General features: G+C 42.5%; 1 protein-coding gene across 3 annotated transcripts in view; it reads right to left on the reverse strand.

The window, feature by feature from the left end:
* The window catches only part of EPYC (epiphycan), a 199,616-nt gene that overhangs the window by 51,912 nt on the left and 121,770 nt on the right, over positions 1-25,934 (reverse strand). For all 3 annotated transcript variants that reach the window (XM_069629262.1, XM_069629261.1, XM_069629263.1), the window contains exon 4: positions 10,782-10,940. In XM_069629262.1, coding sequence (XP_069485363.1) covers positions 10,782-10,940 — 159 coding nt within the window. The remainder of the gene's footprint in view (positions 1-10,781; positions 10,941-25,934) is intronic.

A 25,934-nucleotide genomic window follows, 5' to 3' on the forward strand; every position in this document is an offset into this window, starting at 1 on the left:
CAGGGTTAGCCGAAAACGAACAGCACTGAAAAAAGCTGTTTTGAGGGGAAAAACGTATAATAAAGCATTAGGCTAGAGGAGGGGAGAGAAAACCATGTGAAGTTGGAGAATTACAGGGGGGGGGGCAGCGTCTGAGGACCAAGTTACAGAAAACAAGATGTACGGATTATTGAGAGAATAGGATGGTTATCTAGCGAGATAACCGCGATTACAGCAGAAGACACACTCACAAACAAAAATGTGTCACATGAAACAAAGACAGAAAGCGAGTAAAGGGAGAGGGGCGGGGAGCTAAAAAATGGCTGAGGAGGTGATGGACTGGGGGAATGTGATGGAGGCACATGGGAACAGCTGTGAGGATGGAGAAGACTTTTGCATTTTCAAGCGAAATTGCATTTATTGCTGCATGATAACTACAGAATAATTTCACAATTAGTTAAACATAAAAACAGAACACTTGTTCAAAGAAAGGTAGTTTTTAAAAAGATAGTGGGAGTGGGTACAGTGAAAGGATGTGTTCAATAGCCAGGGCGTAGATATTAGATAAATGGCAGAGGTATTCAGATGCCGCAGAGCTTAAAAAAAATCTCTCTTTATAGCCTAATGGAATGGCACAAAGGCTAACTTTGTTCCATTGCATTAGACAGGTATCAAATCTTTCTGTATTTGCCAGGATTAATGTATCCTGCAAAACTGCATCCTACAGTTGTTTGATCATCTGATTTATGTATTCTGCTGTGCTCATTGTTATGATATTGCCCCCTTTTTCTGATAGTTGTATGACTACCGTTGTGACTTGCTTAAGGCAGTGTGTTAATTAATCACATTACTTGCCCCCCACAACAATACCACCCTGTTATATGAGACAAGAAACTGACTTTTCTATTTCTGAATATTGTATTTTTTAATTAATAAATCAAGAAATTAAATGTGAACCCCTCATTTTCAGTGGTGGGGAAGTCTCCTACAATAGTCCACGCAAATACAGACAGCTTGCCTACAGAAAATAAAATGCAAACAGACTGTTTTTATTTTGGAGAGAAAGAATGTCTCAATGTATGTAAGTCTCACACAATCATGAGATTATAAAAGGTATATAAATGGAGGTCTAATTAACACCTTCATTATAATCGGCATTAGGATTGCACTTAAGGCAGAAGTCTTCAAATTATGAGTTATGTTACTTGTAAAAATGGCATTGGTTATCTAAATTGATGTTATTTTCCTGAGAATGAAGACGACATGCCAATCTTTTTCCTTTTCCAATGTAAAGAGTTGAACATTGAATTAATTATCTTTCATTATAAACTATGTTTTTCACATGTCAAAAAGTTCATCAGCTCCTGCAAATCTGTGGGATAGGTTATAGAATGCACTCACAAACCCAGATGAAATTTGCACCTGTGAAACCCCAGGGAATTAATTAATAATGTGTTACTGGCACATACAAATACACCCTGTGCAACTGGAAATTCTAGGACAGTCTGTTGCACATATACTTTCACAAAGTTCCATTTACATGCCCTGCCTCGACCCACCACTTCTGTGATTTAGCTTGTAAATAGGATTCTCCCCAAATTACTTTTAATTTCTAAATGAGATATAATTAATTATTGAGTCATTTATTTTGCACTGAATTTTGGTTTGTCTTTCAAAGGTCCAAAATAGGTAGCGCCATGAACCAGGATCAAGCTGTGTCGTACGGTAAGCTCTATCATTCAGTCTGTCTAACTGCTCCCATAACTCCTTTAGGTTAATGTAGTTATCTCTTGGGAAAGGCATGTACATTTATTCCCACCTGAAAAAGGCCATCTGAAGAAGATTTTCCATCAACTACTTCCAGTTTAATTCCCAAATCTGATTTTCTCCTACTGGATGGGCTCTCTTGCTTGTCTGCTTTCCAAAACATTCCTGGTCCTCTGTTTAGTGTTCAAATGCATTCACAGTCATGCACCGTTCTACCTTTCTGAAAAAATTCAATTATATTGCCCCAATCGGTCTTTTCACTCTAAGGGATAAGATCTTTTGTTGGTTCCAGCTTTCAGGTCTGTGACATGGGGTGACAGATGTTTCTCCTCATTTGGCTCTTTGTCCTGGAACTAACTCCCTGTAGAACTGCGAAAAATTGATTCTCTTTTGTTCTTCATGAAAAAACTGAAAACCTATATGTTCATGTAAAAATGGCAGCATATATCCCTTGTCTACTCTTTGCGCCACTCTCGGTGATCTATATTTTTCAACAGATGCTTTTCCTCTGCCCCAAGAAGCAGTTCCTTCTTGGCTCCTATGTATGGATATGTGTGATATAAGTGTCAAATCAAATCAAATCAAAATGAAATCATGTGTTTGAGTTGAAATATCCAGCAAACTCCACCCATGAAGCATAATTTGACACAGCAATGTTTTATTAGACAAGGTGTATGATAGTTTCACTTCTCATACTCATGCCACCTGGGTTCGCCTCCATATTTCTATTGGCTCATCCTATGTTCATGTTTCATAAGGGGATGTTCTTGCTACTAAATAGCCCCCTGCTTTGTGAGTGGGATCAAAGTGGAACTTGAATACATATTTTTCAAATAGTCATGTGCATGGATATGTGGATGGTAAGAAAATATATGTTCAGATTTGCAAGAATATTCCAAACACAGAGTCATCCTGCATGTTTTTTCTCACTGCATGAACCCTAGCATTATTCAAATATTTAAATTCATGCATAACTAATACATGTTAGATGCACATGATTTGTGTTTTTACCTTGAATTCAGATCGATCTTTACTTTTCAAATTGGAATAACTAGTGTAGCAAAGGCTGCAAGGTGCGGGCCAATCCTACTGCAGTATCTACCTCTTCTACAGCCACCCAGGACCTCTGCATGGCTATGGCTTCTCATTTCACCACTTAAACCCAGGACATCCTGTCTGCACTCCCCTCTTCTTCTCCTCACATGCCCTCTACCTGTCTCAGGCCCTCATTGGCTGCTCCCCCTTCCCTAATTCTCTCCTCCCTCTCTCCTGCAACACCTGAAGATGTGTCTAGTCAAATCCGGTCTATGAAAGTCGTATCCAAACAGGTGAACCCTGCCCTTCCAGAACCATTAAGGATTTCTGAAATCACTCTTTGCCACTAGTTTCTTCCCTTCTCATCTCAAGGACTCTGTTGTGCTCCCTCTACTAAAAAATCCTTTTACCGCCACCTCCATTCCAGCAAACTATTGTTCAGTCTCTATCACCCCTTTCCTGGGAAAACTCCTGGAGAAGATGGCTTTCTTGAATCTGTTGGCTGTCTCCATGACCAGCAGCCAGAGGCACAGACACTGCTCTCCTGAACACCCGTGAAGACCTGCTCTTTAACCTTGACTCCAGCTCTCCCTCTGTCCTCATTCTCCTTGACGTTTCCTCTGCATTTGAGATGGTCAACCACGCCATCCTGATTAATCATCTACATAAAACCCTGGGCATCACGGATCAGGCCATGTTGTGGCTGACCCCCTTCCTCTTGCACACACCCTCCCAGGTTCAGCTTGGGTCCTTTCTCTCCACCACCACATGTGGTGTTCCCCAGGACTCTATCATCTCTCCCTGGCTGTTAAATGTCGATCTGGCCCCTTTATCCCTCCTGATCTTTACATTTTCCTCTAATTTTCAGTGTTATGCAGGTGCCACACAGCTCTCTTTCAGGCTACCCTCTGCCTCCTCCTCCTCTTCTCTCATCCATGACTGTCTAGCCACTATTCCGTCATGGTGCACCTCTAATAATCTCTACCTTAATGCCAGTATTTATTTATTTATTTATTTCAATTCTTAAAACCCGCCACATCACCCGAAGGCCTCAAGGTGCACTGAGATCCTTCTCATTGGAACCCCTCTCCCGCTTCTCCTCACTCATCTGGCTGCCCTCCTTGGGCCCTCTCCTCTCACCCCGCTGTGAGGCAAAAAATCCTGGTGTCATCTTTGACTCCACTCTCTCTTTCTCTCCCTGCATCACGGATCTTGCCAAGAAGGCCCATTTCCAGCTTCACCACTCAGAGGTATTCTCCCTTTTCTCACCTTCCCCCAGAGGCTCACTATCTCCAGAGCTCTGGTTCTCTCTAGGCTGGACTATTGCAAGAGCCTCATTCTCAATCTGCCTAACTGTACTCTTCACCCTCTTCAGCTCATCCAGCAGCAAGTATTATCCTTGGCCTAATGTCCAGGGACAGTATCTCTCTGTCCCAGAAATCCCTCCACTGGCTACTTTTGGCTGCAAGGATAAAGTTCAAGACCATCTCTATCGACCACAAGGTTTTCTGGGGTCGTGGCCCTCACTATCTTCAACTATCTCTTCCTAAATACCTTCCTTCAAGAGCCCTCTGCTCGTTTACTTCTAATTCTCTGCAGGCCTGTAACTTCTCCAAGCAGAGATTGGGGGGTAGATCGCTCTCCTCTGCATGTGCCACTCACTGGAATGGCCACCCTGCCTCTCACCGCATTGAGCCAGATCTCCTTAAGTTCTGAAACTAGTCAAGACCTTCCTTAATTCCTCCTCTGCCTTGCTCCCTCGCCCCTGCTAACCTACACTTGTTCCTTCATCCTTCTTCTGACTAGCTGCTTGGTGTCCTCTGAGTCTCACAGGGCACCAGATCCCCCCCCCCGACCAGTCTTCCTGCACTACTGACTACTGACTGCGCAGCAGGGTCCTGGACTCCATTCCTCGCCTTTAACAAGGCAGCCTTTCGGTTCACGGCCGTAAATCTTGCTACACTTCTTGCCAGTGAGCTTTAACCGCGATTAAACATACGGCTGTCTCAAGCGTTTTTAATGACGCAGTTGCTTTAATGAATTACTTTGCACTATTTTCTAACTGGAAATAAGAAAAAAGAAAATAGTTTCCTTTTGAGAACAACAGGCATCTATTACGTGAAGCGCCATTGTTGGAAGCATTCACCACGGGATCGATTCCACCACACCGGTTCGCCAGCCCCTGAAAGATTCAGAGGAGGTTAGCAGATTTAAGGCTCTCTTGCCACACACCCCATACCTTTGGTTTTTTACCAAGAGGCAACGCCAAAGTGGCGATTGCTCTCCTGTCCTGAAGAAGGTTGAACACCAAGTCAATACACGAGGGGACTGTCTCATCCTCGTGAGAAAACTTAACCGAAACATGTTGACAACAGTTTAAAAAAAAAAAAACCTGAATACCAACAGAGGGGCACATTGTAAAACAATCGAGTGTTGAATCTATAATTGTTTGATTTATTATTTGTGGTATATACAAAGTATCACCTTGTTTTATGTAATTTTTGCAAATATGATTATTGTATGGATGAGTTATGAATGAATGGTTGCTGGTGGGATGTATTGCATTTGGTTTGTGGAGCCGATTTTTTCATGACATGTATATTGGGATAATAAACAGAAAACTATTCTGATTTAAACAATAGCCAATTGTCATCTCTGGTCTAGTTGGCCCTATCCCTTTATTATACTCCTGCACTTGCCGCCTTGCACTGCTACCTGGCTTACCTTGCACTACCTGGCTGGGCTGCTCGCTGTAGCCCCAGCATACTTTTGCACTTAAATCAGAGCCCTGCTCCCCTAGTTGCACTTCCCCTGTACCCTCTGCCCTGTACTTCTTTGATGTGCACTTGCACAATCTAAATGACACTAGATCTAGCCAAGAGCGCTGGCTTGTCCCCCCCCCCCTTACTGGTTTCACCTTGAAACACTTGTTTATAGGTCCATGATAAATAACAAATCAACCAATCAATCAATCAATCAACACAAAATGTATGTTTCATGAAGCTTTTTAAATGCATCATTTTGTGCGCATTTTAAAGTACAGTTTAGTTTGGATTACATGTGTTAGACATTACTGGTATCAGCAGAGCTATATGCTGCCTTTGAAACAAAATACTATTTTAAAAGGCTGCTACAGTGGAACTGTTACATTCTTCATGAGGTGTTATCTATCTGCCACAGTTTGGTGTTAGGGTCTGTGTTGGCATCTACTTGGAATTTGGAATTACTGACTGGCAATGCATTAATCAATCTCTTACTAAGGAGGGCTTTTTGATTAGCATATACAGGACAGCCCGTGTATTTGAGGGTTTGGAGGAAAAATTCTGATTAATTTAGATTCAATACTAGGTGATTTGTGAACGAGTGCTTTTGCCCTTGGCATACGCAGATGTTCCATTAAGTAGGTTCAAAGTGAGGGTAATGGAGTTATTCATGCTTGGTTCAATAAGGTGCTGACACATGCACAGACATACAGTTTGGGTGCACTAAAGTTCACAACCTGGGGTTCACAGAATGTACAAGCTACATGAGATATATTTTGTCCAATGTCATTTAAAATGTGCTATTTACATCATGGTTACTCATAATAGCACTCAAATAATAGATTGTGCTATTAGCAGATATTCTATTTCTGCTGTGTACAATGTCATTAGTGTTCTAAGGTGTTTTTGTATACAACATTACATTAAAACTCCTCATGTTCCCCATGTAATATGGCATCAAACATGCAGACATACCGTTTCTGTTTTTTATTATAAATTGTTTTCTGAATTGTTGACTGTCTGTTTAAGATTGATGACTTGATATTTCAATGTGAAAGGCATATCAGAAAGTGAAAGGAATTGATACATTTTCATCTGTTTTTTCTTCTTTTGTCTTCTGACACATAGTTGTTTTCCTTTTTCAGGTAAATATCCTGTATTTAAGAAAATTGCTTACTGTATGTCCCTGGTGTTGTGTATAATCCCTTTGTCTGGGTACCTTTTCCCCTTCCCATCTGCTTGGTTGGCAGCTACTTCTCTTCATTTTCCTATAGAACATACTCAATGCGTCTGTTGGCATCCATCTTGGCAAATGCATATCTATTCTAAAAGATATTTTGGGAGATTCCTAGGCATTTACATTTACATTTTCATCTATTGAGGGTGCTATTGGTTATGTATGTTCTTTAGTCTTTGCATTTTCAATCCTATTAAAAATTACATCAAATCATGTTGGAAATGTATGTTAGCATCCTATTGCATCACATTTATCTCCTTAGAATAATTTTTAATTCCAGGATTGTATCTCCTGTTTATAAATGTTTAGGAGCCAGGTGGTGAGGTTGATGAAGTGTCCTGCCGGTCAGGTATCTTGGAGTGTGCCCCTAACCTCAAGGTATGGCCCGCCAAGTTCCATGATCATCAGAAATCCACCATCTTTACTACCAGTCTCCGGCAGAGCTGCAAACACTCCAACACAATTTCAATCCCCACCTCTGTGATCCCCATCAGAGCCCCATTCACTTGACTCTCGAAGCCACTCCTCTGTGGTTGCTACTTGCTCTGTTGGCCTGCTTGTCCCCGCCACTTGAAATGACTTGCAGGGAAAGGGAGAAGTGACTATGAGTAATCCCCTTCTCCCTTTTGCATTGCTGCATATTTTTGTAGTCCTTCTGAACTTGTGTAATGGTCACCATTAGAAAGGTGCCCCCTTCAATGCAGGGAAACACACATTTAAAAGGGCACATTGGAAGTGGATAAGACAGAGGGTATCTTTATTCAGATAATATACTACTGTTCATTATTTGTTTCCAATATCACATTGAAAGTCGAAATGGACAGGGAATACATGTTCAAGAACAAAACTTTACACTTTACTACAGGTAACAATGGTATTGCGGGAATACCGATGGTGGTATTCCAGCATTAACACTACTTCCAGTAGTAATCTCTGAAAAGCATGGATTTCTAGGAATGCCACTCTAGTGACTACATAAGAGTTGTCTGTATTTTTAAGTTGGCAGAACATTGTTTAATGTATCTGTTTCTTTATGAAAATGTATTATTCCTATATTTACAGAGGATTTGTTTAAAGCCAAAGCATTTGGTATGTCTCTGAAAAATTGGGGCATGTAGGAAATAACCTCTCCAGTTCAGTAAAATGATCAATTCTGTGTGTGCAGTAGAACACAAACTTACTGAGCATGGTGCACTTCATCCGAATGTTCTACTGTAGGAATCCAGTAACATTGTTGCAATGTTTGGAGTGCCTTACAGTCAGGGGTGGACTGGCCTATAGGGAACTCTGGAGATTTCCCGGTGGGCCTCTGCAGCCTGGGCCTAATTTCTGTTGTATTTTCAAATTTTCTCATAGGAAAAGCATTGGGCCTGCTGAAAATGTGTCATATGGGGCCACTTTGAACTTTATTTCCAGGGCCTCATTTGGTCCCCAGTACTTATTTCCAGGGCCTTTTTTAGTTCCCAGTCCAGCCCTGCTTACAGTACATGTTCGGACACAATATTGCTATTTAAAAGTGTTGGGTCAAATTAGTCTTAGCACATGTAATGTATATGCGAAATAATGAGGTAATTTCAATTACGTCATTTCAAAATGAGCCCAAAAACATTAGATTTTGAATCTCAAATCTAGCTGCATATAACCAACAAAATGCAAACAAGAAGAAAGAAAAGTAGCACGTTCTTTCATTCATGAATGTATCTATGTATAGTTTCACATAATTATACTATAAATGTTACTATATTTGTTATGTTACTATATTTCTATAGCGCCAAAGCCCTAGAGCGTCCAGGCGCTTTCACATACAAATTGGGAGTCCACAGAGGACACCCAATCCCAACACAGTATTGCACCTTCCTTTCTTTTCAAAGACTTCACAGAGGTATGTATACAAATGAGACATTGAAAGTGCCCTTGGGTCACCTTACGGAAGTGTGGGCTGAGCTAAAATGAAGATATTAGTTAAGTTTGTGTGAGATGGAGCACTCTTCCAAAAGGTTGTGCAGTCAAAATAATCAGAAATGTAATGTCCGAAGAGCGTTCATACATTTAACAAAGCAAATGAGCGACATGTGATGAAAAATGGTAATGAGACGGTGGAAAAAAGAATGTAACCATTTCAGTAATAGTCATTTTAAACAAATGATCATGCAGGAATCTCTGCAAGGCATCGACAATGTATATGTATAAGATAAAAGCACATATAAGGAAAAACAAAGGCCCAAAGTACATCTTTCGGCGTTTACTACGGACTAGACCTGAACAGAGGATTCAGGCTGGATAAACTTCAAACATAGTTTTTGTGAAAGTGAAAAAAAGGATGTTTTGGGACGGGACTGCAGAACATGAAAGTGAAAAAGGATGTTTTGGGACGGGACTGCAGAACATGTTCAAATAGGTGTTGAAGTTGAAATATTTCACGAGAAAACCCTGAACATTTTGGTTCCCATTTCAAAAGTTAACTGCACTAATAAAATGTTTTTTGGAAGTGATATACAGACACGTTTTCTTCTGTTAACAGTACCAAATCATGGCGGCTTTTGTTTGAGGGTACCAACATGACCGTCTCTACTTTTGTAAAGTTAAGAAATAAAAGAGGTCCCTGTTTCCTGCAAAGCAGACCTCTCTCCTCTCTATCTCTCTTTACATCCTCTCCTCTCTTGGCATCCTCTCCCCTTGCAAGTCAAAGGAAACACTGATGATGAGCGCCAACTGGAGGACCTCACTTGCTGTGCCCAGAGAGAACTGGCAAGGACAATAGCTACACAATTCGTAAGAATGTTCACTCCGATGCAACCAGGTGTGACACTTCAGCCAAAGCTTCCAAGACAAGTTAGTTTACATGTGTGTGGCTTAATTATTTCACTCCCAGACAGGATTTTTACAATATTGTTTGTATTATGCAAATATATGTTTAAGGTGAATTTCACTAGTGTCCTCATGATATGTGACTGGGACAGTAAAAGAGGGGAGTGAAGGAACACGTTAAAGGAAATTAGCCAAAACACTAAAAAATACAGATCAAAGAAGACGTTGTACATTTTTCATAGAGCTTTTTTTGAGATGACTAAATTAAAGTTACAAACTTAAATATCTTAATAAGTACAATTCCGAAGCAAGATCAGCCCAGCTAATTTCAGATTTCATAGTTGCATAAATAAATATATACAACTTCTAGTTATAGTGTATGTAGGGTTTGGCAACTGGGAAACCATAGAAAAAACATGCCTAATGTAATGATGGTAATGATGTATCAGGCAGAAGTCATGCAAGCATTAGCAAGTCAATGTACTGACATGGCTCAGCACAATTGCACAATGAAAGAGGATGATCGAAAGGAACATGACTTCCCATACATGCCTTTAAAAGTACCACAAGGCATTTAAGGGTTATTTCCACATGCACATGTAGACTTTATCCATTGCACTTTTATTTAAAGAAAAAGGTTGTGCCATGTACGTCCAGCACCCTGGACTATTCTTAAGCTAATTTTCGGCTCTCCCCTTTATTGACAGTTGGGCTCGACAAGGGGGAGAACGCTTTTGTCCATTCAGTATAATCACATGAGGCTGAAGCAAAAATGCAAACCTCAGCATACAGGTGAGGTCAGAAAAAAGGTTTTAAAAAAGCGAAACTCGAATTGAGCTTTGTACAAACATACAAGAGAACCTTACACGATTGTTCTCAAATTGCAGAGATTCTATGGAGGAGGCGTCGATTTGTTGCAGAGACTGACAATTCTGAATATCAAAAATAAATGTCACCTCTTTTCTCTCCAGAGATGTCCATTTAGTCATCACAAATCGTGCATCTGTTTTATTTACTTCAATGTTTCCTTTAAAGTCCATGCAACCTGACAGATGCAAGTGCGGCCTTGAAGTTGTGTTCTGACATACTCTTAATTGTTAACATCATGCTGCGTTTCACATATGACTCACTCCTGCCTCTTGGTTTCTCTGAGATTAAAACATAATGCAATCATGGTTTAGTGGCATACTTACTTTGGTTGGCAAAGTCATTTTTGGTTATCCTGTTTATCTTGTTGTAGCGAGAGTAGAAATGAGTGGTTGCTTTTGGAAGTGGTGGTATGTTGTCAAGTTCATGATCATCGCAGTAAACCGTGGTACTCATACATGTGCACAAAAGGCATGTAGGAAGGCCTAAAGAAATTCAAAGGCATTGCATTAAAAGATTGCTTGAAAAGAAACAATGCAGATATGCCTGTGACTATAGAATGCGCTCAATAACATACACTGACAGGAGAACTACTATTGTTGCAACGGTATTCTCTAGCACAAATACATCTTTCAAGTTAAAGTGATTAAAACTTCCAAAATAATGCCATTTAATGTAATACATGGGAAATTAACTTCTATAGATCTAGGGCCAGAGACACAAAAAGTAACGTACATGGAAAAAAACATTGGGTGCGCTGGTTTCATTTGTGTTACATTTAGAAATGTGCAAGTCACAATTTCTCAAAAGTGACCGGCGCATTTCAGAGGGACTAAACAATAGCCCAAATATGTGCTGATTTGTCCTCTTGAAGATATTAGCGATGCGAGTGTGCTCCTGTCACTCATGTATTACAGACTCCCAGCATCCATGTTGGTGCTTGCAGCTCGTGTCACAGTGACAGTGAAGTGAAGGATGCCCAGAGAATCAGGGACGTTTTCTAGTATTCAATCTTATAAAAGAAGGCCCTCCTGTCCAAGATAGACGTGGTTGCTGAAAAGGTTGTCTCCTTATATAAATACTACTTGAGAACCTTTGTAGATTCTAGTACACCTAGGTAGCCTAATTACATGTTGATATTACATTGGCACCTGCATGGCAACAACATAAACACATTTTAATATAGCGCCTTACCGTAACACGTGTATGAATTATGAATGCTGTTAACTGTTCAATAACATGTTTGTTTACTACAGTTGCTTTTCCTGTCTTCTAAAAATGCATTTCTTATAACTGATGGTAATATCCTTATATAGTAAACCCTATTATAACATATGCTACATGAATAACTATAATAATACAGAAATGCGTAACATGTGTATCTGAACCTTAGATTTTATGTATATATATATATATTACACAGACTTTTAAAAGGCATGTTACTGTGAAATGCAATAACAAGTAAAAAAAGGATATCCATTCTTGTTTGAAGGATAGAAATGAAATGCATTTTGGAGACCAGCGGTTCACACAAAATATATATACTTTAATTAAAAACACCAATATGCAATATAAACTGTCTATAAAAATACTACAAAAACCTACCCTGATGGAAAGAACAAAGAATATGTAGACTATCAATGATGCAAGTTCTCTGGGTACTGAATCAATGGTAAAAGGCAATACATCACAAATAATGTCAACAACAAAAAAAATATGTCTTGTCTTGTTGAAAAAGGTGCATATGTGCGGTTTAGCCATCTTTAGGGTCCCAAAAAGTGGACCAACTGGGTTGTGGCTACTCACCAGTGACTTTCTCAGTAATTGGCGGCTCAACAGTGTCGATCCAGGCTTTGAGATGCTATTCTATGCGTCAGAACCAGGTTCAGATGCAGTGAGTCATGGTTGTTCAATGGCGAGCTGACGTTGAGTTGGTTTGAAGCGGTTGCTCAGTGTGGTTTGAAGGTTGAGTTCTACTAATGCAGTTCATATGAATTATCAAGGTCAGTTTGAAGGTCTAGTCTGTTCAAGACATAGGTAACCACTGGGTCTGATCGATGAGTGACACAAGAAACTTTGATTCTGATGGTCTGATGCAATGATAGTTGAGGAATTGTTTCAAAGTCATCTGCAGTTTCCTGCTGGTTCACCAAGCTGAACAAGTGACATGCTCTGCTTGCGATGATGCAGCACACCATAGGTCTTGAGAGTTTGAAGGTTTTCATGTGGTTGAATCCTGTTCAATGGCTGTTTGACACTGTGTCGCTTCTTCTGGTGCTGTGTGTCCCAATTAAAGGGCTCACAGACAAGAGTGGTCCTTGTTCTCTTCACTGCCAAACCGGAGGAGGCTAACTTGAGCCTGCAAGAGTTCTTCACTTCCAGTGAGCTGACTGGGCACAAGGGCAGCTGGCAAAGAGGCAGGCTTTGGTCTAGCAGTTCGGCCTCCCCCAATGTAATTCATTGTCTACCTTCCCCTCTCCCCACCCTGTTGCCCTGTGGATGCTTTGAAACCATTTTTCTAATTGTATAAGTGCATAACAAATGACCAATAAATAGAATAAATAAATGTGAACTCGGGATGGGTCGGGAGCAGAATGTGCCTCTGTCTTGGAAAACCTGCATTCACTTCACACCTGGAAGACTTTGGAAGGGCTGCTCTCCCAACAGGTAGCAAGATACTTCTTCCTAGCATATTTGAAGGTAGAACATTAATTAAAGAATGAGTGGTAGACCCCTTCCGTGTAAAGGCACAACACCATCCAGGATTGGAGAAAACCATGCTTGCTTGAAGGGGTCTAATTCCTGTTAAGATAAGAGGTGGTGTTTGCCTTCTTGCATCACAAACAAAGAGCTTGTCTCTGCAGGCACTGTAGAAGACAGAAAGGTAAGGGAAGCCCACAGAAATCTAAGATGGTGGAACCCTTTCTCCATTCCATTCATACTTCTACATTCTTAATTTTGAGACTATGGTTTCCAACTTCTGAACATACTTTAAAACCTTTTGGATTGTATTCAGTATTTGGGTACCAAACCAAGATGCCCTCTTTGGTTTCAGTATGCTATAGAAATGTTATGCTATGACATACATGTCCACATACTTACAAAAATGTGAACTTGAAAAATATGCTCAAATGTTATCCTAAATTAGCCACCCCTAAGACATATTGGTGCCTGTAAAAAGCCTCCCTCTCTGTGTTTTACAAATGGTTTTATTTCCGGAACCTACGTTGTATAATGCCCAGATGGAACTACATATATGGGCAGTAATAATGCATATGTATGTGCAACATCTCTGCTGTCCTTGGTCTATGTAACATATATTCCTAATCATCGACCCATCAGTTGCTTACTACCCCGGCACGGCACCTGTCTGGGGATTGCCCTCTTGACTTTTGATTGATATGTAAATCTATCTGGTTGAACACAATGAATGCAATTAATAAATACAATATGGAAAGCGTATAAATTCATGGCAGACTACATACAGACTGTTAAAAAAAAAAACGGCTACACACTTACTCAACAAAACGGTGTAGGCGATACCATGCACGTCTAAGAGCAAATGCATCTAGATCTATCGTGATAATTGAGCCTAACAGAGATATAAATATTTTGCAAATGCATACCGAGTTAAATCCTGTTTATTCATCATGTTGTGTAAAGTTATGTATTTTATGAAGATTCTGAGCTATGATATTGTTGGGTGGCATCACATATTCAGACTCAGTTTATCATTGTTAGAAAATCTGTGTCAAATACATGGACGAATAAGTGTCATATGATAATAATTCGCTAGAGGTCGCCATTGAAAAACATATCTGGTTTGAATGTCAAATCAGAAGAAACACTAACCTGTTAACGGCTAGCCCGAACAGCAAAACCCAAAAGTAAGCAGAAAATAATGATAGACATAGAAAAAAAAAGACCCACAAAAGATATTAGTTGATAGGGGTCAAGCATTCAGTACAGGAAGATAGATGGGTATGCATACATTCCCTCAAACATGTAAACGTAAATGGCAGAAACTACAGTGAATGAAAATAGACGACATTGACATTTTTTAAATGATATCTTCTGTGTTAGGGAGAATTCTCAGTTCTGTGTTAATTCCCTTCTACTTTAGCGACCCCCAGCTCTTGTTCTGGACTTAAGGACTTTAAGTTTTAATCCTGGAGAGAGTGAGACCTTTTTCCCACTCTCTTTTTTTTATTTGATCTGAACTCCATGTTTCTTTTCGTTTTGGAGTCTGACAAACTCCACAGGCGTCATCTTCTTACATTGTGACAAACAGCACCCTCAGTGCCGTGTCACAAAGAAATCCTTTGGATTTCTGCTAAGGTTTAAATACCTTCTCTTGGATAAACTACTGTTTCCAAGAGTAGTAAAGTGAAATTGACTTTGCTTACCTTTCTCTCTGTAGACAGAGCACACACTATCTTACATAGAGTGTTGCAGGGGTTACTTAGTGTCCTCTTTTTGTTTACCTTCTCATGTAACATTTTTATGTTACCGTTTCTACAATTAATGGCTGGTGACAGTGGTTTACTTTTTCCTACCATTGTGCGTATTTACCGCAGGCTGAATCCTCAGCTGCAGTATTGCACCCATGGGTGCACATTTTGTTAAAATGGCCCTGGCCTTCTTTTTTCACCCTTCCTTGTTGTAAAGGTCCTTCACTGGTGAAGCCCGCCTCTGGCTCCAGCGTGTCTGGTGGGGCAGGAAGCGAGGGAGGTCCCTGAAACTCTCTGTGCTTAGTCTCCTTGGTTACAGGAATGCACCCAAAGGTGATTGGCTGGCGGGCTGTCCTGGAGGACAGCCACCCTACTGTGTGAGTGACAGCTAGGCTACGAATGAATGGGAGAGACTTGCATAAAAGGCGAGGTCTTTTGCAAGGAAGGGAGAGTCGACCACTGGACTAAGGAACTGAAGAAGAAACCGAAGAAGCTTGCTGCACCCTCCTGGACTGTTGGTTTGCCCGGCGAAGCCCTGATGCAGTGCTGAAGCTCTGAATTTCTAATTGACTAGAGTAGCCCGGAAAGGACAACTTCTCCCCTTGGGTTTGTGGGACCAATCAGCACCAAGACGAACTTGACTGGAACCCCTCTCTCTGCTGGCTGTACTTCTTTGCTGCTGCAGGAACCGAGTGCCAGGGGACAGGAACACCTGAATCGAGTGCATCGCCATTAAGCTGGACCCAAGCTCCAGGAGGATCCTCCGGATTCCCTCGAAGCAGGATTAACCAAGCTTGAGCCACCTCAACAGAGTGCTGGAACCCAGGAGCTAGCAAAGTCCACAAGGTGTCCAAAAACCTGCGGTGGTGCTATTTGCGAGTAGCTGAAACCGCAGATTGCTGCTGATCTGAATTGTGCTCATTGCTGCCGCTGACCTTCAAATCATAGTGCAGGAGTCCCCAAACGTCCTCCCTCGTAGCACCACGACTGAGGCACAGGAACAACAGGATCTGCAAGACTAGAACAGGAACAGAAGCCAGCTGGAACTTTTCTTCAGACCCAAGGTACTGTGAAACCAGGGGTACTTACCTCTTGTGTGAAGCTAGCTTGCTCTCACTGGAGAATTGCATTGGCTGCCCTTTGCAGAGTTTTTGCAGCTCTGCCCTACACAAGCCTCCCAGCTTGTGGCCCAACAGTGATTTCTTTTTACAACAAAACTCTCTTTAACATTGTGCAAGACTTTTGTGCTAATCTTCAAGAAGTGTCTCAGCTCCCCTAGACGTTGCTGCATTGGATGTCCTGGCTCCCTGAATACTCTTCTTACCGTCTGACTTTGTGTTGACCTGTCCCTCCAAAAAGTCATGCATACCTTAGTTGTATAGCTGGGAAAGGGTTAACCTATACTTCAATGGAGGATTGAAAAGTGATTACCTGTTTGAGAAATGTTTTAACCTTTGTTTCCTTCCCTAAGCTTTTCCTTTTTGCTCACAACTTCAATATTACCATTTAAGTGTGAAAAGTGATATATTAATGTCCACAGTGTCCTACCTACTGTAGTCACCTCAGGGTGTAGGACTATCTCTGTGCCATCCCAATACAGTAGCTACTTACTTTATTGAACTGAAGGAGTGTATTTTGAAGTGTATTTAAGTGTTGCATAGTGCTCCCTTCTAAAGAAGGCTTATTTTAAAACTGACTGTTAAATTAATAAATCATTATTTTAATCCAGAGACCTTGAGTATAAGTGTTATTTGAATACATGTCACTGTGACTCTCTATATTACACCTCTAGAGCTCACATTGACCCCTCTTGAGATAAGCCTGGCTGCTCAGTCACTCTACCAACTTGTGTAGTACAGGCCTATAATAAAGGTTGTGTTACCTATTGCCATGAGGACAAGGCTGGTGTAGTCTCCCACAGCGTTACTACATACAATCTTGCCTAACATTCTGTATTGTCTATTGGTTGAAAAAAAAACTGAATACAGGGACATGCTTTTGTAAAAGGAGGATAGAAGTGCAATCATGTCATCTGCCTCCAATAAAATTAGCCATAAAACTGTGCTTGTCCCCACCCCCTAGTGAATATTAGCATTGTCACGACGCACATGGTTTGTACTGAATCCAGTTTCTGTGTTATGAGCTTTCAGACATTTACCAAACAGCTAGGGAGAATATGTCAGTTGATTCCAGTCATAACTTGGAAATGGCTCCTCATTTTTGCTGGTATCACTATAGCTAGTATGACTCAGGTTATTTCCACTTAATATTTAAACTAATGTCCAAAAACCCATATGCAGCAAGTGGGTACAGCAAACACAATGTTTAATTGGTCAACTGAAATGTTCAACAGAGGTATGCGTGAACAACATGGGCTCAATTTACATAGCCTTTTTCTGGATGGAAATCCATTTGAAGCTGCAAACATTAGCAAATTGAAACAGGTCCAAATTGTACATTATTCACAAAACTGTGAAAATGGACCTTTGACCAGGCACAATGAAAAAATTGCCACCTGCTGCTGAATGGTTGGGTGAGTGGTTTACCCCAGATGCTTGCGGTCTCATGCAGAAGGGATGTGCCCTAGCAGTTCTGGCTGCAATGCACCTTTTGGGTTGGGACCAAGCCTGATTTACATATGGTCTTTTCCCTTTTGTAAAGGATTGCCTACGAAGACTGATGGTCTGGAGGGTTGCCCAAAGCAAAGCCAGAGGTTAGGATTGATTCTAAAACGTCCAGTCATCAACTCTTTCATTTTTCTTACCCCAGATGCCTCCACTTTGAATGTGCAAAATAGGTGTTTGTCGAATATTGACAATTATAGCAAATAACGATGTTCCCCTCGAGACCTCTTGATATTTTCTCCCAGGTTGGACGACCAAGGGTGTTGAGAACTGAACACATTAACCATTTGCCCGTTTTCTATCCTCTCCAGACTACCTCCCTCATCCTTCTATCCTACTAACCCTTGATTAGTGTACCTGCCATGAACCCCCTCTGATTCCACCCTAATTTATTTTTTGTTCGCTGAAGCTTTTGCATTTTTGCATGTGGTGAATGCACTCATCAAGAAGAAAATACATAAATAAATACATAAATAAGGTTCACACCTTCAAAAGTGCATGTTTTTGTCTGATTCCCCCGAAAATGAATGGCCCTTGTGACTGTAGAAAAGAATGTCTGACCAACCAGGCTCTTTTTGTGGAGTAAAGACCACTGATCCAAAATTCTTCAGGATGCCATGAACCTGGTAGAGCGACCTAGGATCAAGGACATCTGGCTGCCTGGGACAAGCCGCCATAAGGGACTGCTGTGTAATTATGTTTTTTCTTTTTTCAGGGGATCCAGACACACATGAGTGGTATCAAAAAGAAAGGCCGCCATACAGGTTTCTTTGGCGTGTATTCTTAATGTTTAGCCACTTGTACATTGATTTGTCCAATCCTAAGTGTAGACAAACTCTGCTGTGATGGTGCAAACAATCACTGCTTTGGCTGTGCATGGAACGTAAAACTTTAATAGAAGGGCTTCGCCACATTTGAACATTCCTCTTGTCCACTTCGAGTCAAGGACTGACCACTACATCAATACCACAGTTTACCCTCAAGTCATTCACTCACATTATAGATAGGATTCTGACTTATAACTGGTTATTATTAACAGGGGGCCAGGACTGAGAACACAAACACTAGCCTGACCCACAACCCAGCAACAAGTGACCTTGGCAGAAGAAAAAAAAAACGTTAAACCAAACTAGCCTTGGCATCATGTAGCACAACAGTCAAACATCTATACAGGAAGGGTCACGCAGATTGGTAAAATCAATGACCATCAGGGACAGGTTTGGTGTGGTAATCCCCGAGTAGAGTGACATTGTCAGTGTGAAATCCACCTGTGCATTCCACAGATCAATTGGATGGATTGCACATCTGATAGGGAGAGCTTGACAGTCATAGGCAGGACCCAGGTAAAAAAGATGTAAAAGGCCCTTCTATGAGGTCTGTCATGTCGCTGCATGGACACACACTATATTGGCTTGTTGACTGTTTCAATTTACCACGCAAACATCACTCAAAATATCCCCATCATGACTCATTTGATCCCCGAGCAAGCTTTGTTGACTACTATTTTAGCCCAAGATAAATGTAGTGGAGCGTGAAAAGTTGCAAGGACATCAAATAGCTTTATGGTAAGCTTTATTCAAGCAGGCCCACCACTGCTCAGCTATACCAACCATAACAACTTTCAAACCACGCATTCCAGTTCCACGAGATACGAACACGCATCACGTGGAACTGGAACACGGTGACATAATACAGTTCCTTACATATCTTCCCCCTTATAACAATACTTTGTAACACCTCAATGCAACTTGCCCAGAGAAAAACAATAGCAGGGTAGAGAATAACACATTAAAGTAATAAAGTAAAACTATGATAAGAGAAATAGAGAAAATAAATGAAATCTGGAGAAACAACAATAACTCTATATATAACACAGAGATTGTCACTGAGTAAAGTCTTTTAACCAGTTAGGTTTGCATGTGAGTCTCTTGTTGCCATCACAATTGTTGTCTGACCTGACACACATAGTTGCAGGAGGATCATCTGCAGGAGGATCATCATTCTCCCCCTGCTTTCTCTCCTCACTCTCATTTGCTCATTCTCAGTCTGCGTTTCTTCACCTACTCCATCTCCAGAATTCACACCTTTAGCCAACCTGCCCTGCGACCAGACTTCTCCTCCCTCCATGATGACAACACTTCCACGCACTGAGGCATTTCTTTTGGGACCTAAAAATGTACTGTCTACACACTTTTGAGTAGCCCTGGGATTTTTTACCCACACCCAATCTCCAACATTCCACTCTCTACTCTTGGCACACTCCCTCAAACTACTCCTTATTACTGGTCTGACTTTTGGCAATCAATCTCATAATGGCTTCCCTGTCGACTGTCACTGTCCCTACCAATCCTACCAATCCTAACCAACCAGGACATAACTTGGTTCCAGGCTCTCTTCCCGTAAGAGAGACAACAGGGGATACCTTCGTAGTGGAGTGAGGGGTTGTCAGGTAACTCCACTTCATATGATTCAATACTTCTCTCCAAGGTTGTCTATTGTGCATCACTAATTGAATCCCTCCTTTAATATATCTATTTACTCTTTCAACCAAACCATTCGCTCTTGGGTGATACGGAGCTGTCCTGACATGTTTAATGCCATAGTCCTCTAAAAATGTTCTCATAAATTGAGAGACAAATTGCACCCCATTGTCTGAAACCAATTCAGCAGGGCAACCTTCCTTAAGAAACACCCTTTCCAAAAAAGACACCATTCCATTGCCATCACTTCTCTCACCACTTCCCATTCCACCCATTTAGAATGGAAATCCACTAGCACAAAAATATACTTAAACCCATCTCCTAAACCAGACACTGGTCCCAGAATATCAACTGCCAGTTTCTCCCACGGCTGATCTGGTACACTGTTTGGTATTAAAGGTACTTCCCGTACCACCTTGACTTAGTTGACAAGCCTTGCACTGTTTTACAAGATCTCCCGCCATTCTGTCAATTTTGGGCCACCAGTAACAATGTTTCACTCTCCTTTTTGTAGCTCCTTCCCCAAGATGACCTTGGTGTGCTAGCTTTAGCAAGTTTCTTCTCACTGCCTCAGGGGGTACTATGCAACTCCCACTCCTTAACCTCTCTCCTACTAGGCTTAACTCATCACGTATCTCCCACGATATCTCAAAAAATATTTAAAGCAACTCTTTTCCCGGCCACCCTTCAATAGGCCACTGCTTTAAAAGACTGAGGTCATGGTCCACCAGCTCTGCCTATTCCCACTCCTCTCGGTCTACACTCCCCAATTCAGCAACCACATACTCTTCCTCTTCATCTTGTGCCTGGATTGTCTGACCTTGACTTATCGGTAGCCTTGATAGGCAATCTGCCACCAAATTCTTTTTCCCATGCAAGTAATAAACTTCAAAACTATACGGTTGAAGACCAAGACCCCATCTGCTTATTCTTGGTGATCCATTAGCCACCTTCCACTATTAAATAGCTGTACTAAGGGTTTGTGATCTGATCGTACTGTGAACTTCCTTCCCTAAAGAAAATATTTGAAATGATTTACTGCCCAGAATATGACCAACGCCTCCCGTTCTATTACAGAATACTTCTCTTCTGCTCCTCTGAGAGCCCTAGAAGCGAACACTATAACCCTCTCTACTTTGTTAGCATCATACTGTAGTAACATTGTCATGCATCATGCATGCATTGTCATGCATCATGTGAATTAACATTGTGCATTAGCATTTTCTGATGGTACTGTGCGCTAGTATTTTCACCTCAGCACCCTTGTGCATTAGCATTGTGCATTAGCATTTTCTGATGGTACTGTGCGCTATTATTTTCACACTAACATAGGAGTACTAAATTCCCGGCCCAAGCCTAATTCAGATATGATAACCTGGACCTTCCTCATAATGCTCCCATGCTGCCTGGTCCCGCATGACATCCACTGTACAGGGTTACACTTCCTCTCACACCCCAATGGCATCATCAGACTAGCTTGCCCAAGACATCATCCCATACCCTGCCCCACCCCCTTCCTACCTAACATCAACCCCTTCCAGCCTGCCTCCACCATCGATTCTCACCGCACAGCAGATACCTCCAGGCCCATAAAGTGTCACAGACTACCCCTTCTGGCCTACCTACCCTCACAAACCTTAGTACCAGTAACTCCTACCCCTGCATAGGCTCATCGAGACTCGCCCGACTCAGATCCAGAACACACACCCATGCGACCTTCCTCAACCTAGGCAACAAACAAAACAGAACCTTACCCAAATCTGCCTCTCTTCGCACACACTTTATACCTCCGACAGACCAGATCACACCCTGCCTGAACGCACCCCCCCCGAACCCCCATCAAAAAACCATGCCATACCACCGAAACTATCAAAGGTGCACTCATTAATGCGAGATCCGTAGTCGCCCATGCCCTAGACATAGCCGACATTATCTCCATCAATGAACTCAATTTCATAGCTATTACCGAGACCTGGCTCCACCCAGCATCTGGCCCTTCTCTTTCATTAGCTATACCCAATGACTATACATCTACCGCGCAGGCAGACAAACAGCCAAAGGTGGTGGAGTAGCCATTATTGCAAAAAGCTCCATCAACATAAGGCATATATAAAACCAATCCCTCCCCTCAGTGGAACTACTCACCATCAAACAATCCACAACCCACACAAGCACAATCACCATCCACCTCATTTACAGACCGCCAGGCCCTATGTTATCCTTTAATGACGCCATAGCCCTTTTACTCTCCAACAATATCAAACCCAACTCCCGACTACTCATCCTAGGAGACTTTAATCTAGGTCTCAACGATGAGAAAGATGACAAAGCTGACACCATCGCCAACACCATCTCAAAATTAGGACTCACCCACCATACCTCACAACCCACTCACAACAAAGGTCGCACCCTTGACTGGATAGCTGATCTTAATTGCAATACTGCCATCCTATCCAACGCACCATGTGCTTGGGCGTATCACCACCTCATCACTTTCACCATCAATAAAGGCACCCAAACATTAGGGCCTCCCCCTAATGCTCACCCACACTCACAAGAAATAACAAAAACATCACAGCAGGGAAACTCCTCCCTTTACTCCAACCCATCATCGACTTTTCACCTACCATGACTAACCCTCCTGCACTAGTAGAGTTACACAACACAACCATCTTTAAGGCCATAAACACCATAGCACCACTCAAGCTACGGAAAGCCAAACCACGCGCACACCTCAACTCTTGATTCACCCCCAAACTAAAAACACTCTGCAAAACCAAAAGACAAGCAGAATTAGCATGGAAACAGTCACCATCCACCATCAACAAGACATCCTACGCACTGGCCATCAACATTTATAAGACAACAATCATTCAGTCAAAAAAAAACATGTACAACCAAAGAATCTGTAACGCCAAATCGAATACCAAAGATCTCTTCAACATCCTGAGAGATCTCGAATCACCCTCATCCATTCCAGACACATGCAACAAAGACATCGACTGGTGCACGAACATACAGGAAGCCCTCTTAGGCAAAATTGCTATGCTACAAGCCAAAATCCTGACTAAGAAAGAAAGTCTTACCCTCACCCATAACACCACCCCCCCACACATACCCACACCACCTCTCAAAATGATGACAATAACCTTTTCGAGTTTTCCACCATAACCATCAAAGAGGCTGAAGAAATAATCAACTCACTGAAACCGTCCAAATGCCAAGGTGACATTTGCCTGGCTCCAGTCATCAAAGACGCAGCAAAACAACTTGCTCCCTTTATCACTTCCCTCATTAACTCATCTTTCAAATCCAAGGTAGTGCCCAACAACCTCAAGGACTCTTGGGTTCTTCCCTTACTTAAGAAGCCCACCTTAGACCCAAGTGTCCCCACCAACTATAGACTCATTACAACTGTACCCTTCCTTATAAAAATCCTTGACAGAGCTTCCTACCTCCAGATACAGAACCACCTTGAGAAAAACAACTTACTAGGACTCAGGCAATCAGGCTTCTGCCCCAAACACGGCACTGAGACCGCCCTGATTGACCTTAAAACACAGATGGACAACATTAAAGACAATGGCAAACTGGCCTTCCTTCTCCTCCTTGATTTATCGGCCGCCTTCGACCTGGTCAACCACGACATCCTCTGCAAACATCTATCCTCAGCAGCCAAATTCTCAGACAATGCTAACGCATGGATCCAGTCCTTCCTGAACAACAGATCCATGAGAGTCTTCGCACCCACAGCCTCTGCCAATCCAGCCCCAGTCACATGCGGTGTCCCACAGGGCACCTGCGTCTCCCCCACTCTATACAATGTGTACACGAAACCCCTCTTTGACATACTGGACCATTTGGGTGTCGTCTACACCAACTACGCAGATGCCACCCAAATACTGATCCCTTTAACAGGCGACTACTCCACTGACCTCACTGCTCTTAACAACATTTACTCCATTATCCAAGAATGAATGGCCAAGCATGGCCTATGCCTCAACGACGACAAGACTGAGCTTCTTCTCCTAGGATCCCAACCCAGACTTAATAAACTTGACAAACTCTATCAGGCATTCACTATAGACGGCAATAACATCATTGTTTCCAACGCCGTCAAAACTTTAGGAATCTACCTCAATTCCTCCCTCACACTGACAAGACAGATCAATTCCATCTCATCCGCCACTGCTTACACTTGTAAACTCATCAATGCTAGCAGACCTTATCTCACACCATCCAACTGCATCACCATAGCTAGAGCCCTAGTCCTCTCCAAAGTCGACTTTTGTAATGCTCTATACATGGGCACCAGCCAGAAAATATTAACAAATTGCAAATCATCCAAGATAACGCCCTGCGAGCAGCCCTGAACATACCTAAAGATGAACAGATACCTGATGCCAGACGCTCCTGCCAATGGCTATCCATACCGCAAACAATTGAATATAAAACCTTTTCACTCACACACAAATGCCTAGCTAACCAAGCAACCAGATACCTATCTGACAACTTCACTCACCACACACCAGTGCGCCCTACTAGATCAGCTCAAACACACTGTTTAAATATCCCAAGATACAAGCTCCAAAAAGCTGGTGGCTCCAGCTTCCCCGTCCTTGCCTCCAAACTCTGGAATTCACTTCCACTCGAGCTGAGATCAGAACAGTCCTTTCACAGATTTCGACACAGCGCCAAAACATGGTTACTGTCCAAAGAAACTCAAATTGCATAGCTCTACCTTATCAGCATGATATGATATGATATGATATGATATGGCATTTGTAACGCGCCTATACACAAGTGTTTCAAGGCGCGACAAGGCAGGGAGGGGGGAACAAGGGGAAGACAGACAATGATCCTACTAGGCCAGGAGACATTCAGACCGCGCAAGTGCAGGGGTAGGGGGAAGGGAAAAGTGCAAGGGGAGGGGGGAAGTGCAGTACAAGTAAGTATAATAAGTAAATAAATAGGGCCAGCTGGTGGCAAGTGCAAGGTAAGTGCAGACAAGTGCTGGGAAAGGGGGGGCTGTAGGGATACAGAGACAGTCCCTCAGTGCAGGGGTTGCCAGGGAGGCAGTGCAAGAGGAGAGTGGCTGGGACCAGGACCGAGGTCGGTGAGAGTGGCCCAGTTGCAGATTCAGTGCAGATTCAGTCGAGACTTTAGCAGGGGAGAGGGAGAGAGAAAGCAGAAGCAAAGAGGAAGGTTTTGAGGTGCTTCCGGAACCGGAGATGGTTCTCCTCAAGTTTCAGGGAGGCAGGAAGGCTGTTCCAGAGGGAGGCCCCTGCCACGGCGAGAGATCGACCCCCAACTCGTTGCTTCGAGAAGCGGCTGACCCTGAGGGAGTTGGAGATGGATGAGCGAAGGGCTCGGGAAGGAAGAAATTTAGGAAGAGAGAGTTGAAGGTATTTAGGCCCCCGGCCCCAGAAGGCCTTGTGGACAATGCAGAGGGTTTTGAACTTAATCCTCACAGTCACTGGGAGCCAGTGTAGAGATTTCAGTCCTGGAGAGATACGGTCCCTGGGCTTGAGGCCAAGGAAAAGTCTTGCAGTTCTGTTCTGGATGAGTTGCAGGGGGCGGAGAGTGGAGGCAGGCAGATTAAGATAGAGGCTGTTACAGTAGTCCAGCTTCGAGAGAACCAGGGCTCGGTAGACAGTGAGCTTCTGGGGGAAGGAGAGGAAGGGAAGAATACCTCTGAGGAGGTGCACCTGGTAGTGTGACTTCTTAGAGACGTCAGATATATGAGGAGAGAAGGAGAGTGTGGAGTCGAAGATGACCCTGAGGTTTTTTGCCTTGCAGGTAGGAGCAGGAGGAGGGCCAAGCGAGGCTGGCCAGAGGGCTACAGGGAAGGAGGGAGTGGGTGTGCCGATGAGTAGAATCTCAGTCTTACTAGCATTAAGGCAGAGGTCATTGGCGGCACACCA

The sequence above is a fragment of the Ambystoma mexicanum genome, chromosome 12, assembly GCF_040938575.1.
Source record: "Ambystoma mexicanum isolate Mex_15411 chromosome 12, UKY_AmexF1_1, whole genome shotgun sequence".
Classification (NCBI taxonomy): domain Eukaryota; kingdom Metazoa; phylum Chordata; class Amphibia; order Caudata; family Ambystomatidae; genus Ambystoma; species Ambystoma mexicanum.